At 44.0% G+C, this 12,895-nt stretch overlaps 1 protein-coding gene across 4 annotated transcripts in view; it reads left to right on the forward strand.

Annotated features, from left to right (window-relative positions):
- The window catches only part of MAMLD1 (mastermind like domain containing 1), a 52,950-nt gene that overhangs the window by 19,417 nt on the left and 20,638 nt on the right, over positions 1–12,895 (forward strand). For 2 of the 4 annotated variants that reach the window (XM_055563889.1, XM_055563890.1), the window contains exon 3: positions 843–968. The exons of the other annotated variants lie outside the window; for them this stretch is intronic. In XM_055563889.1, coding sequence (XP_055419864.1) covers positions 843–968 — 126 coding nt within the window. The remainder of the gene's footprint in view (positions 1–842; positions 969–12,895) is intronic. 4 annotated transcript variants of the gene reach the window in all.

Raw genomic sequence — 12,895 nt, forward strand, 5'->3', positions numbered from 1 at the left:
TCACGTGTGCAGCATTCTGTTCATTAGACTTGAGCATGAAGTGGTGAATACTAGTGGGGAACCACAAGGTAGTGAGGGTACCAGGAGGCAGGGATCAATCAGTGGGAGCCACATCAGGTGTCTCCCTGCCCCGGCTCCTGTCTTCATGCTTCCTCTTTACCATTGCTCTCTTGATCTTTGTTCAAACTCATACACTTTGCCCAATAAACCATCTTAAACTCGTTGCCCCAATAAACCATCCATTTCTCTAAGCATAACCTTGCTATAAGACAGACCTGATCATGTTCACACTTGCTCAGAAAATTCTGGAGGCCCATCAGCTGGCTCCATCTATCTCCTTAGACCAGTGTCCTTCGGGTCTTTAAGTGCTTACAACTCCTGGCTCACTCTGTGTTCTTGACCTTGACTCCCACCATTGCCTGTGTGTAGCCTTCCCTGCCCACCTTTCCTTTCCTGTCCCACTCTTACAGCTCCTAAGGCTCAGGCACCATTCCCCCTGCTAGAAAGCTTTCCCCCAGGACTTCGGTCTCCCACCCTGCCTGTTTCTTCTGTAGAAAAGCTGAGGAGGTGGCCGTAAAGTGCTAGGCTTGGGTATGTAGCAGTGTGAGGGATACTCCTGGGGAAGACTGACCTCTTTTTTGAGGGCTCTGGGTGACCATGGCCATGACAGTACCAGGAGGAGAGAGACCGTGTCTTTTTCATCCAGGTTTCATGAAGCCTCATGAGCCACGCGCTCCACACCAAGGATCAGTCTTTGGTTGGGTGTACCTGTGGGGGAGGCCAGGGTGAGCGGCCAGCCCTTGTCCACAGTTCAGGAGCACTTAGGTTTGATTTTGTTATAGGCGTGTTGCCAACTGTTCTCGTGGACTTCCATGGCTGGCTCGATGGAGCACCAGCTGAATCACCACTGGGACCCTTATCCTATCAGGCAGCATCCTCAGCCTGGAGCCGTGTCACCATCTAAGATTGTGAGCTTTTTTGGTTTCTTTTGTATTCAGTGGGGAGTGTTTGTTGTCTGACTGTGTTGCCTCAGAGCCGGAGCAGCTGGCTCAGAGAGAGAATCCTTAATGTTCAGGGTCTTGAAAATCCACCCATCCCCCCACAGCTGATTCCCTAGGTGGGGCTGGGGAAAGGCTTGGGAGAAGGAGCACGTGGCTGAGCTTTCCAAGGCCAGGAGGGACACCTGTGACCTCTGCCAAGCCCAAGGGGCTACAACCGCTGCCAGGGGCCGCATTCTGGGCCCCTGCTGCCTGGGGCTGAGCGTGCTACCCAGTTCTTCTCTCCTGCTTCTCCTTGTGGTCCTCAGAGGTAGAGGCTGTTAGCATTCCCTTTAAAGCTGAGAAAACTGAAGCACAGAGAAGTCCGCAGAGTTGCCCGCAGTCACACAGCCAGTCTGGGCCAGAGCAGGGATTGTGGCTGCAGAGGCCACACTCGTGACCCTGCGTGCGGGGGCCTGGCCTATCCTGCCTGACCCTCCTCACTTCTGCCTCGTCCACAAAGCGGGTGTGATGGTAGGTTGTTCGAGGAGTAAATGTGTTCATTCAGTGCACCTAAAGTACTGCCAACAGATGCTTGCTGTCATTATGACTGTCTCCTAGGCCTGAGTCTCCAGATCTGGTTCTCTTTGTGGGGCTATGTTCCTTCTTGTGGCCTTTCCACATTGAATTAGAGTCCTAAGAATTCAGTTCTGGTCCCGTGAACAGGAGAAGCTGGGAGAAAGGAAGAGGTGAGTGTTTAGCATGGTCACCTGCAGGACAGACAGGAAGTCCGTGCTTCTTGCTCCCACCATGGTGGACTTGGCCACGCTTTACTACCACCCAAACCAACACTCAGAAAACACTCTTGTCCTCCTCTTTGGCATTGACTAGCTCATCATGCCTCTGTGGGTGGTAGCAGGAGGATTGGGCATTCATTTTTAGCCAGATCATAGTTGCCTTAAAGAGTAGTTTCTAAATGGAATGTGAGAAAGCAATTCTCGAGTCAGCAGAAATGCCAAATCCAGTTGTTGATAGGAGCGCATTCTTATTTGCAAGCTAGTCTCGCTCAATTTGGGGGATTCCATTTTACCAGCTAAGTGATTGATCCAATTTCAATGGACTGCTTGCTTGCATTGGAGGTAAAAGGTAAATGCCATCTGGTGTCAGGGCAGCTGGTAAGCATGGCAGAGGCACTGGAGATAGTCGGACTGGGGTTCCAGTCCAGACACCATCACTGTGTGGACAGTGTGCCAGGAGCAACGTCACTTAAGCCCTCTGAGCGTCAGCTGAACCTAGGCAAACGGCTGGGCTTCATTTTGATGGCCTTGGAAGATAGGAGATGCTGAACCGAGCATGCTCAGGGTGCAGCCTGGCCCACACTCTGCAGCTCGGCAGGGCCAGCCCAGGCTCCCAGACTTGGGTCTCAGAGCCCTGGAATCAGATGTGTTTCTCAATTCAGAACTTTAGGGACTTAAGCAAGGTAATATGCTGCATATGCCAAATATCACACAACCCTATGGTGGAATCTGGGGCAGCATTTTATTATTTTTGCAGAGAAATAAGAATATTTAACCAAGCCCAGGTCAAGTTTTGCTCCCAAATAAATTTTGGCACCAAATTTACAAAAACAGAATAAGCTTTCAGAGCTTTCGGCCTTGAAACTACAGATAAGGGATGTGGACCAATGATTTCTAAGGGAAGGACTTTGAAGTCGAGACACATAACCCTGGTGTGTTGAATTTCAATGGCCCTAAATCTCCTCACTGCATTCCCCACCCTACTCCCAAGGCTGGGTGATTTCTGTTTTTAACTGAAGTGAAGCAAAATGAAATTTGTTTTAATGATTGCATGCCCCTTCTCACTGAAAACTATTGAAGATGCCTTAGGGCATTGTGAAAATCGGGGTTAGGACTTCAGGTTTAGCATCAAGCCACTGGAGGATGGCACTAACATTTACTCAAAGATAAAACAGTTCTGTCCAGGAGATGGGAGTTGTGCTCTGGAAGACTCAGAGTGGCAAGAGGCAGCAGGAGCACCCTAGGTGCACATGGGCTTGCAGAGCTGGATGGGTAGCAACTCAGGGATGAGGGATGTAGATGTTGGCCAGTTGGAATAAGAACAAAATGCCTGAAATCTGATCTTGAGGCAGGCCGAGGCAACCGAGGAGAAGGGGGCAGCTGCAGAGAAATAGACCATAGAGGCCCGTGATATGGTTTGTACAGATTTTGAGAGGGGACCCGAGCCTGCCTTGGTGAAGGCTAGACAAGCCCTTGCCTGGGTCTGTTATGGTTTCTGCCTTTAACTCCAAGCTGCACATCTCTGGTGCTCAGGGAGCGATGAGCCCCCAAAAGTGGTGGAGGCCGTGGGCTCATGAGGAGAACTGCCATCCGCCCTCCTAGAGGGGCTAGGCCTGGGAGGGGGCTCTGGGCACCTCGGTCTGAAATGGGACCTAGAGGAAGCTCTCTTGTCACCCTCACTTTGGGTCCCTCTTGTCCTTCGAATGAGATAGCTCAGAGCCAGGAACATTGTGGCCTTAACCCTTGGGTCTTGGCAGGAGGTGAACCAGGGGCTGGGCTTGGGGCCTGGATGACTGGGATCCAAATCCTGGCTCTGCCACTTCTTTGTTTGGCCTGCTCTGTCCCCTTTCTGGGCCTCAGTCTCCCCATCTGTGAAATGGAGATGCTAGTATACCTATCGAATGGGGTTGCTGGGAGTGTTCAATGCAATGAGGTCAGCGTGCTCGGCATGGGCCTGGCACATGATCATGCTCTGCCGAAGTTAGCTCTGCTGTTGAAAGTTCTGGAAACTCAGAATACTTCTCTGGCTTCAGGGTTGGGAAGTGGCTTGCAGAGGAGGGGTGGGGAGTGCCCTCCCAGTGTGGGTGTCAGGGAAGACATTTACCAGGTGGCTGAGGAGCAGCCAAGGGGTGGACACAGACTGGTGACCCCACAAAGGGGAAGAGCAGCTTCCTGAGCACCCTGGCCAATGGGGAGGGGACAGTGCTGGCCCTTCTCCCTCCAAGCAGAGATGGCAGGAATGCTGGGAGCCAGGCAGGGGTGGCACCATCCCCACGTGGGTGCTGAGAACAAAGGGACCACAGGATGACTTTAGGCGGGCAGAGGAGGAGTCAGGAGTGCCCGTTTCTGCCTGCACCAGCTGGACCCCAACCATGCCACCTGCCGCGGCCCAGGGGCCACCTGCAGCATCTAGATGCAGAGGGCCTGCTGCTGATAGGCCAACAGAATGGATGGGAAGGCGAGTAAGGGCCAGCTTTGCGCTGCAAATGACTATCCCTTCACCCTGCGACCGCCCACTGAAAACCAAAATTATAAAACCAGGTTAGTTAGACCGAGAGAATTCCCTACTCTTGTCAGAGTGACAGCGGCTCCATTTTCCACTGGAGGCAGGCGGTCAAGATGGCAGCGAGTGAGTCTGCTCCTAGCCTGTATGTCGTTCATGACCCTCTAAAAGCACGTGACCACTACCTTGCCAAAATACCCAACCCCCTTGGAATCAGATGTACCAAACATTGTCGAGGAAGGGCCTATGACCTTGAGCTTGAAGTCTTTTTTTCACCTACTTCTGTTAATTCTGCCGTTTTGAGGCTAAGAGGCAGGGCAACACCCCCCATGTTATGAGAAAAGTTTCTTTGCATTTGTCTCTTACTAATTCTGGTGAAAAGCATCACAGATTTTGCTTCAAGGGTTAATCCTGCTGAAATGCAAGAGGAAGGTGTCTGGGGTAAGTTTTGGCCTGCAGTGAGCAAGGAGCGGGGCAAGCAAGTCAGATTTCAAAGAGCCTCTGGATCGGAGCCGGGCCTCACCTTCCACACACCTTCTCTACCAGAGATAAGAACATCTGACTAAATAAGCATCTTTATTCTGTATTTAAGCACGATTGTATGTACAAGCTTAGTGTTTCCTTTCTTTTTAAAAATTGGACAGCAAAGAACTGTTTAGTTTGGGGAAACACTTTTTAGCTGCTTTTGAAGGAAATAAAATTAGACACAGTGTAATATAGATTTTGATAATTTAGGGACTGACATCTGCATGTTGAACAGATTTTAACTACTCTCGATTGCCAGGAAATGAAAGTCCATTTTGGAAAACAGTCAGAATTTGGTACTCATGTTATCAAAAATCGTATTGTTTTCTCAGTTTCTTTTTTGATTTCTAAGTACCATTAATGGTCCTCCACCTCACAGAATACCTCACAGGTCCTTTTATTTTAAAATTAATTAATTTATTTTAATTGGAGGCTAATTACTTTACATTATTGTAGTGGTTTTTGCCATACTTTTGACATGAATCAGCCATGGGTGTACATGTGTTCTCCATTCTGAAGCCCCCTCCTACCCCAACCCATCCCTTAGGGTTGTCACAGGTCACTGGCTTTGAGTGCCCTGTTTCATGCATTGAACTTGGACTGGTGATCTATTTCACATATGGTAATACACATGTTTCAATGCTATTCTCAAATCATCCCACCCTCGCCTTCTCCCAGAGTCCAAAAGTCTGTTCTTTACATCTGTGTCTCTTTTGCTCTCTCACATATAGGGTCATCATTACCATCTTTCTAAATTCCATATATATGCATTAATATACTGTATTGGTGTTTTTCTTTTTGACTTACTTCACTCTGAATAATAGGTTCCAGCTTCATCCACCTCATTAGAACTGATTCATATGTGTTCTTTTTAATAGCTGAATAATATTCCATTGTGTATATGTACCACTGCTTTCTTATCCACTTGTCTGCCGATGGACATCTAGGTTGCTTCCATGTCCTAGCTATTGTAAACAGTGCTGCGATGAACATTGGGGTACACGTGTTTCCTTCAATTCTGGTTTCCTCAGTGTGTGTGCCCAGCAGTGGGATTGCTGGGTCGTGTGGCAGGTCTATTTTCAGTTTTTAAGGAATCTCCACACTGTTCTCCATAGTGGCTGTACTAGTTTGCATTCCCACCAACAGTGTAAGAAGGTTCCCTTTTCTCCACACCCTCTCCAGCATTTATTTTTTATAGACTTTTTGATAGCAGCCATTCTGACTGGCGTGAAATGGTACCTCATTGTGGTTTTGATTTGCATTTCTCTGATAATGAGTGATGTTGAGCATCTTTTCATGTGTTACCCATCTGTATGTCTTCTTTGGAGAACTGTCTGTTTGAACTATTCTTTGGCCCATTTTTTTATTGGGTCATTTATTTTTCTGGAATTGAGCTGAATGAGCTGCTTGTATATTTTTGAGATTAATTCTTTATCATTTGCTTCATTTGCTATTATTTTCTCCCATTCTGAAGGCTGTCTTTTCACCTTGCTTATAGTTCTTTTTGTTATGCAAAAGCTTTTAAGTTTAATTAGTTCCCATTTGTTTATTTTTGCTTTTATTTCTATTATTCTGGGAGGTGGGTCATAGAGGATCCTGCTATGATTTATGTCAGAGAGTGTTTTGCCTATGTTTTCCTCTAGGAGTTTTATAGTTTCTGGTCTTACATTTAGATCTTTAATCCATTTTGAGTTTATTTTTGTGTATGGTGTTAGAAAGTGTTCTAGTTTCATTCTTGTACGAGTGGTTGACCAGTTTTCCCAGCACCACTTGTTAAAGAGATTGTCTTTTCTCCATTGTATATTCTTGCCTCCTTTGTTGAAGATAAGGTGTCCATAGGTGCGTGGATTTATCTCTGGGCTTTCTATTTTTGTTACATTGATCTATACTTCTGTCTTTGTGCCAGTACCATATTGCCTTGATGACTGAAGCTTTGTAATATAGTCTGAAGTCAGGCAGGTTGATTCCTCCAGTTCCATTCTTCTTTCTCAAGATTGCTTTGGCTATTCGAGGTTTTTTTGTATTTCCATACAAATTGTGAAATTATTTGTTCTAGTTCTGTGAAAAATACCGTTGGTAGCTTGATAGGGATTGCATTGAACCTATAGATTGCTTTGGGTAGTATACTCATTTTCACTATATTTATTCTTCTGATCCATGAACATGGTATATTTCTCCATCAGTTTGTGTCATCTTTGATTTCTTTCATCAGTGTTTTATAGTTTTCTATATATATAGGTCTTTTGTTTCTTTAGGTAGATTTATTCCTAAGTATTTTATTCTTCTCATTTCAATGGTGAAAGGAATTGTTTCCTTAATTTCTCTTTCTGTTTTCTCAGTGTTAGTGTATAGGAATGCAAGGGATTTCTGTGTGTTGATTTTATATCCTGCAACTTTACTATATTTATTGATTAGCTCTAGTAATTTTCTGGTGGAGTCTTTAGGGTTTTCTATGTAGAGGATCATGTCATCTGCAAACAGTGAGAGTTTTACTTCTTTTCCAATTTGGATTCCTTTTATTTCTTTTTCTGCTCTGATTGCTGTGGCCAAAACTTCCAAAACTATGTTGAATAGTAGTGGTGAAAGTGGGCACCCTTGTCTTGTCCCTGACTTTAGGGGAAATGCTTTCAATTTTTCTCCATTGAGGATAATGTCTGCTGTGGGTTTGTCATATATAGCTTTTATTATGTTGGGGTATGTTCCTTCTATACCTGCTTTCTGGAGGGTTTTTATCATAAATGGATGTTGAATTTTGTCAAAGGCTTTCTGTGTATCTATTGAGATAATCATATGGCTTTTATCTTTCAATTTGTTAATGTGATGTATCACATTGATTGACTTGTGAATGTTGAAGAATCTTTGCATCCCGGGATAAAGTCCACTTGGTCATGATGTATGATCTTTTTAATATGTTGTTGGATTCTGTTTGCTAGAATATTGTTGAGGATTTTTGCATCTATGTTCATCAGTGATATTGGCCTATAATTTTCTTTTTTTGTGGCATCTTTGGTTTTGGTATTAGGGTGATGGTGGCCTCATAGAATGAGTTTGGCAGTTTACCTTCCTCTGCAATTTTCTAGAAGAGTTTGAGTAGGATAGGTATTAGCTCTTCTCTAAATTATTGGTAGAATTTACCTGTGAAGCTGTCTGGTCCTGGGCTTTTGTTTGCTGGAAGATTTCTGACTACAGTTTCGATTTCCATGCTTGTGATGGTGTCTGTTAAGATTTTTCATTTCTTCCTGGTTCAGTTTTGAAAAGTTGTACTTTTCTAAGAATTCATCTATTTCTTCCAAGTTGTCCACTTTATTGTCATATAGTTGCTGATAGTAGTCTTTTATGATCCTTTGTATTTCTGTGTTGTGTGTTGTGATTTCTCCATTTTAATTTCTAATTTTGTTGATTTGATTCTTCTCCCTTTTTTTCTTGATGAGTCTGGCTACTGGTTTGTCTATTTTATTTATCTTCCCAAAGTACCAGCTTGTGGCTTTGTTGATTTTTGCTATGGTCTCCTTTGTTTCTTTTTCATTTATTTCTGCCCTAATTTTTTAGAGTTCTTTCCTTCTACTAACCCTGGGGTTCTTCATTTCTTCTTTTTCTAGTTGCTTTAGGTATAAAGTTAGGTTATTTATTTGATTTTTCTCTTGTTTCTTGAGGTAAGTTTGTATTGCTATGAACCTTCCCCTTAGCACTGCTTTTACTGAATCCCATAGGTTTAGGTTGTTGTGTTTTCATTTTCATTTGTTTCTATGTGTATTTTGATTTCTTTTTTTATTTCTTCTGTGATTTGTTGGTTATTCAGAAGCATGTTGTTTAGCCTCCATATGTTTGTATTTTTAATAGTTTTTTCCCCTGTAGTTGACATCTAATCTTACTACATTGTGATCAGAAAAGATGCTTGGAATTATTTCAATTTTTCTGAATTTACCAAGGCTAGATTATATGGCCCAGGATATGATCTGTCCTGGAGAAGGTTCCATGTGCACTTGAGAAAAAGGTGAAATTCATTGTTTTGGAGCGAAATGCCCTTTAGATATCAATTAGGTATAACTGGTCCATTGTATCATTTAAAGTTTGTGTTTCTTTGCTAATTTTCTGTTGAGTTGATCTATCCATAGGTGTGAGTTGGGTATTAAAGTCTCCCACTATTATTGTGTTACTGGTAATTTCCCTTTCATACTTGTTAGCATTTGCCTTACATATTGCTGTGCTCCTATGTTGGGTGCATATATATTATAACTGTTAACATCTTCTTCTTGGATTAATCCTTTGATCATTATGTAGTGTCCTTCTTTGCCTTTTTTCATGGCCTTTATTTCAAAGTCTATTTTAGGTGATATGAGTATTGCTACTCCTGCTTTCTTTTGGTCTCCATTTGCATGAAATATCTTTTAAGTCTGTATGTGTCCCTTGGTTTGAGGTGGGTCTCTTGTAGACAGCATATATAGGGGTCTTGTTTTTGTATCCATTCATCCAGACTTTGTCTTTTGGTTGGGGCATTCAACCCATTTACATTTAAGGTAATTATTGATAAGTATGACCCCATTGCCAAAAGCAGAAGCTTTAAATGTGCTGCCTATCAAATGCTTACCTTTTAAACATCAAGCTTCTTTTCTGTGGGAACCTGGAGAGTGAGTGAGAAGTCACGTTGCAGTGAGGCATCATTACATTTTGCCCCTGGAGTAATCATTACTCAGTGGGTCAACACCGGAATTTACAGGAAGGCAAAAAGCGCCCCCCTCCAGTTCTGATGCCTCTTTTATGGTGATCACTAGCCTTAATTTTTAATTGCTTAACAATTGACTCATGAAAGCTAGAAAGGCAACAGTTTTCATAAACCTCCTGTGAGTTGCTGTTTGGCTTTTTGTTTGTTCGTTTTCTTTTAACATACCTGAAAAACAGAGAACTCAACTGAAGCTAGAATGCCCCAAATGAGGTGTTTTAAAAGTGAAGTATATAATTTTTTAATACCAAATTTCATTGAAATACCTGTGTATTTGTCACTGTAGAGCAAGGAAAGGAATCTGATTTCAGTTTTCAAAGAGTCATAAAGAGGACAGAAAGAAATCATTGGGTTGTCTTCCTTTAAACTGTAACTCCTTATGAATATCTATTAATACAAACCCAAAATATAGACCACCTCACAGAGAGGCTGTCCACTTCCACACCTAAAACAGATTTGAAAGTGAAGCACTCAGCTACTGTTATGACCACAAATGAAAAGTTTGCAAAACAGAACAACTGTCTAGGGCAGATGGCAAGTCACAGTGGATTTGCCCCATTCAGCTGTGGCCCTAATGCCTATAGCCAGCATTGTCACTGAGGGCAGGATGGTGCCAGAGGAGCATTGGGGTCAGAGATGTGACCCAGTGGGCGAGCAAAGGATGTGCCTACGGGGCTCTGCTGCATCACTGTCCCTCCTTCCTGTGCCCTCCCCAGCTTCCCTCTCTCAAATCCATTAATGGCCCCACAGCCATTAATAGCTGTTTCCATCGCCCCAGCTTTATGGAAACCTCTCCTGAGTCTGTTTGTACTTTGAACCTCTTCTGTCCTTTGGGAGTTGTCAAATCCCACAACCTGGGCCCACGGGGCAAAGTGACATTGTGTGTATGCTCCAGCCTGGCAGCTTAGAGTGTGAAGGGGGCACCAGATGGCGGAACACTGCCTGCAGAGAACCCAGCCTGCCCCTGCCCCACCCCAGCCCCAGAGAAAGAGTTTCTGCTGCTTCCAAAAGAGTCAGTCAGAAAAGTTTAGGTTCTGATTTGATCTTGTGAATTATGCCCACAATGACAAGCACTGCTTTGTTGTTGGATGTGGGCTTACCTTGTTAGCCCCTCCCTTCCAAAGCAGTAAGGTTGTTGAAAGCTAAAAGCAATGTAAAGGTCCAAAGAGATCACATCTCCACCCCAGGCCCACGTGCATGGCCTGGGCTCCTGACTCCCAATGGAATAACAGCTTCTAAGACAGAGGGTGGCATTTCTCCATTTCTTCCATCCTTTGGTCCTTCTCCCAATGTTAACTGAGTTTCATGTTAGATTAGAAATTGAACCATGGCTCACACACAGCTGATAGACCTTGACTCAGTGATGGAATGCTAGATGCACAGGAAAAAGGGAAGTGGGCAGCCCAAGAAATGCACACAAAGGCCTGAGAGATGCATAACCCTACATCAGAAATTACTCCAACTCTTGCTTTGCTTTGGGGAGCTTTGGAGTTGAAGCTAAGCATGCAGGTTCTGTCTGACCTTTTGTTCCTGTCACATGCTACCATATTTGGCCAGTTTTGAGCAGAGGAATTGAGCAGAGTTGTGGGGACCCAGAGTTCTCTACAGGTCCATATCTGGGTAGCATATGAAGACTATTTGCCAAGCCAGCCAATTCAGAAGGCCAGTAAATGAATGGAAAATACTCCTTATTTGCCATTTTGAGTACTGATCATTTATTTCCATGTGACAAGGCTTTGAAAGGTGTGGGAGGCCCCCAACCCTCCTTGAGTGGGAATAAGTAGGGGCAACTCCATGACATTTCCCTCTACCAGGCAACACTTTCAAAGCTGAGTGCTCAAAAATGCTAACAGGCAAAGCTCTCAAATACCACTTTCTACTTTCATGTTGTCAAAAAACAAAATCCTGACACACATTAGGGTGGCTATTATATCCATTGTGGAAATGATCTTAGTGGACTTTCGTTTTGATTTCTTTTTGTCATTTGACAGCTATATTGTTAGCTTCTTTTATTTTCTTGATTCACTTTTTATTTGGAAGTGTCTTTCTTAGTAGAATAATTACATCACAGAGATTCCTTCCTGTCACCCTCCAGAAAGATCTCCTGATCCCCACTCTTGCTGTATTTAGCTGTTAGAGTTTGAGATTGGTACAGATCAGAGGAGCAGAACGAGGTGGAAAAGGGCAGTCTCTGGCAATGGCCTTGACCCTGTCAATTCCCTCAGAACTCATAGAGATCCAGCATCTTACAGATCTGCTCTGCCTGGCTCTTTCCTCTTCCACCAATGGTCAGTATCACTCTTCCGAGCTCATAGTTACCCCACCAATCGTATTGGACCAAGGATTGAGAAAGAGAATGAACCCTCCTCCTAGAGCCATCAGCATCCAAGTCAACAACACCTCTTACAGGCTTTTAATTTTTTGTGTATGGCTATTACCTCTGAAATCAAAGTTTGACTTTCTGGTATGTTCTTGGACTTTTTAAGGGATTTAAAAATTTAGGAGTTCAGTGCCGATAATTGCTTTTAGGAGGTAGCACTGGTTATTTACTATAGATGAATTCCAGTTTGGATTGTCAAATATTTTCATCACAGAAACCCACAATGTACAATACATATTCGAGTTTGCATCAGAATTGATTTTGATCCAGGAATTCTTAATGCTGTTTAAGATAGATTATTGCTACTAAAATGTGGATCACATGCAACTAATGCAAAATAAAGTATTTAAAAGCTTGAGTACCACACTTGAGATGTGAGTGAAGCAATTTTGGCATCCGCATTCAGTGTGTTTGCTGGATCATGTTGTACAGACAGCTGAGGGATGCTGGAATTTTCTTTAGATAAACTGGTCTGTGGATAAAGAAAGATGACACAAGCCTGAGTCGGGTTCCACAGGCCCCAGGCTTTGTTGCTAGATATGAGCTGTCCCCCAGGGCGTAATGCAGACCTCATGAAGGGCAGAGGGGCCAAGCTAGCGCTTAGGATATACTGAGTTGCAAGTCACAGGAAATGATAAAGGGAACTGACTGAGTCCTATAAGTGCACGTCCAGCACTTGGGCAGACTTCAGTAGTGTCCCCAGAGATGCTGTTTTCTGCCTGCTGCCTCTCTGGCCTTCTGGAGCACTGGCTTCATCCTGAGGCCAGCTCCCCCTTGTGGGCACACGGGTAGCCCTCAGCAAGTCCAGGAGCTGCACGCTCCCTCCTGCCCTCTTCCAGGGGAGCATAAGAGAGAGTTGCTTCTAGAAGCTTTGTCAGAAGAGCACAGAAGCATCTTTCCCAGAAAGCCCTTGGTATAGTCAAGCACAGTGGCCTGTGTTAGTCCCATATCCACTATGCTGCTTTGTGTAAGTGTCTCTCAATGGCTCTCCAA

The sequence above is a fragment of the Bubalus kerabau genome, chromosome X (genome assembly GCF_029407905.1).
Source record: "Bubalus kerabau isolate K-KA32 ecotype Philippines breed swamp buffalo chromosome X, PCC_UOA_SB_1v2, whole genome shotgun sequence".
NCBI lineage: Eukaryota > Metazoa > Chordata > Mammalia > Artiodactyla > Bovidae > Bubalus > Bubalus kerabau.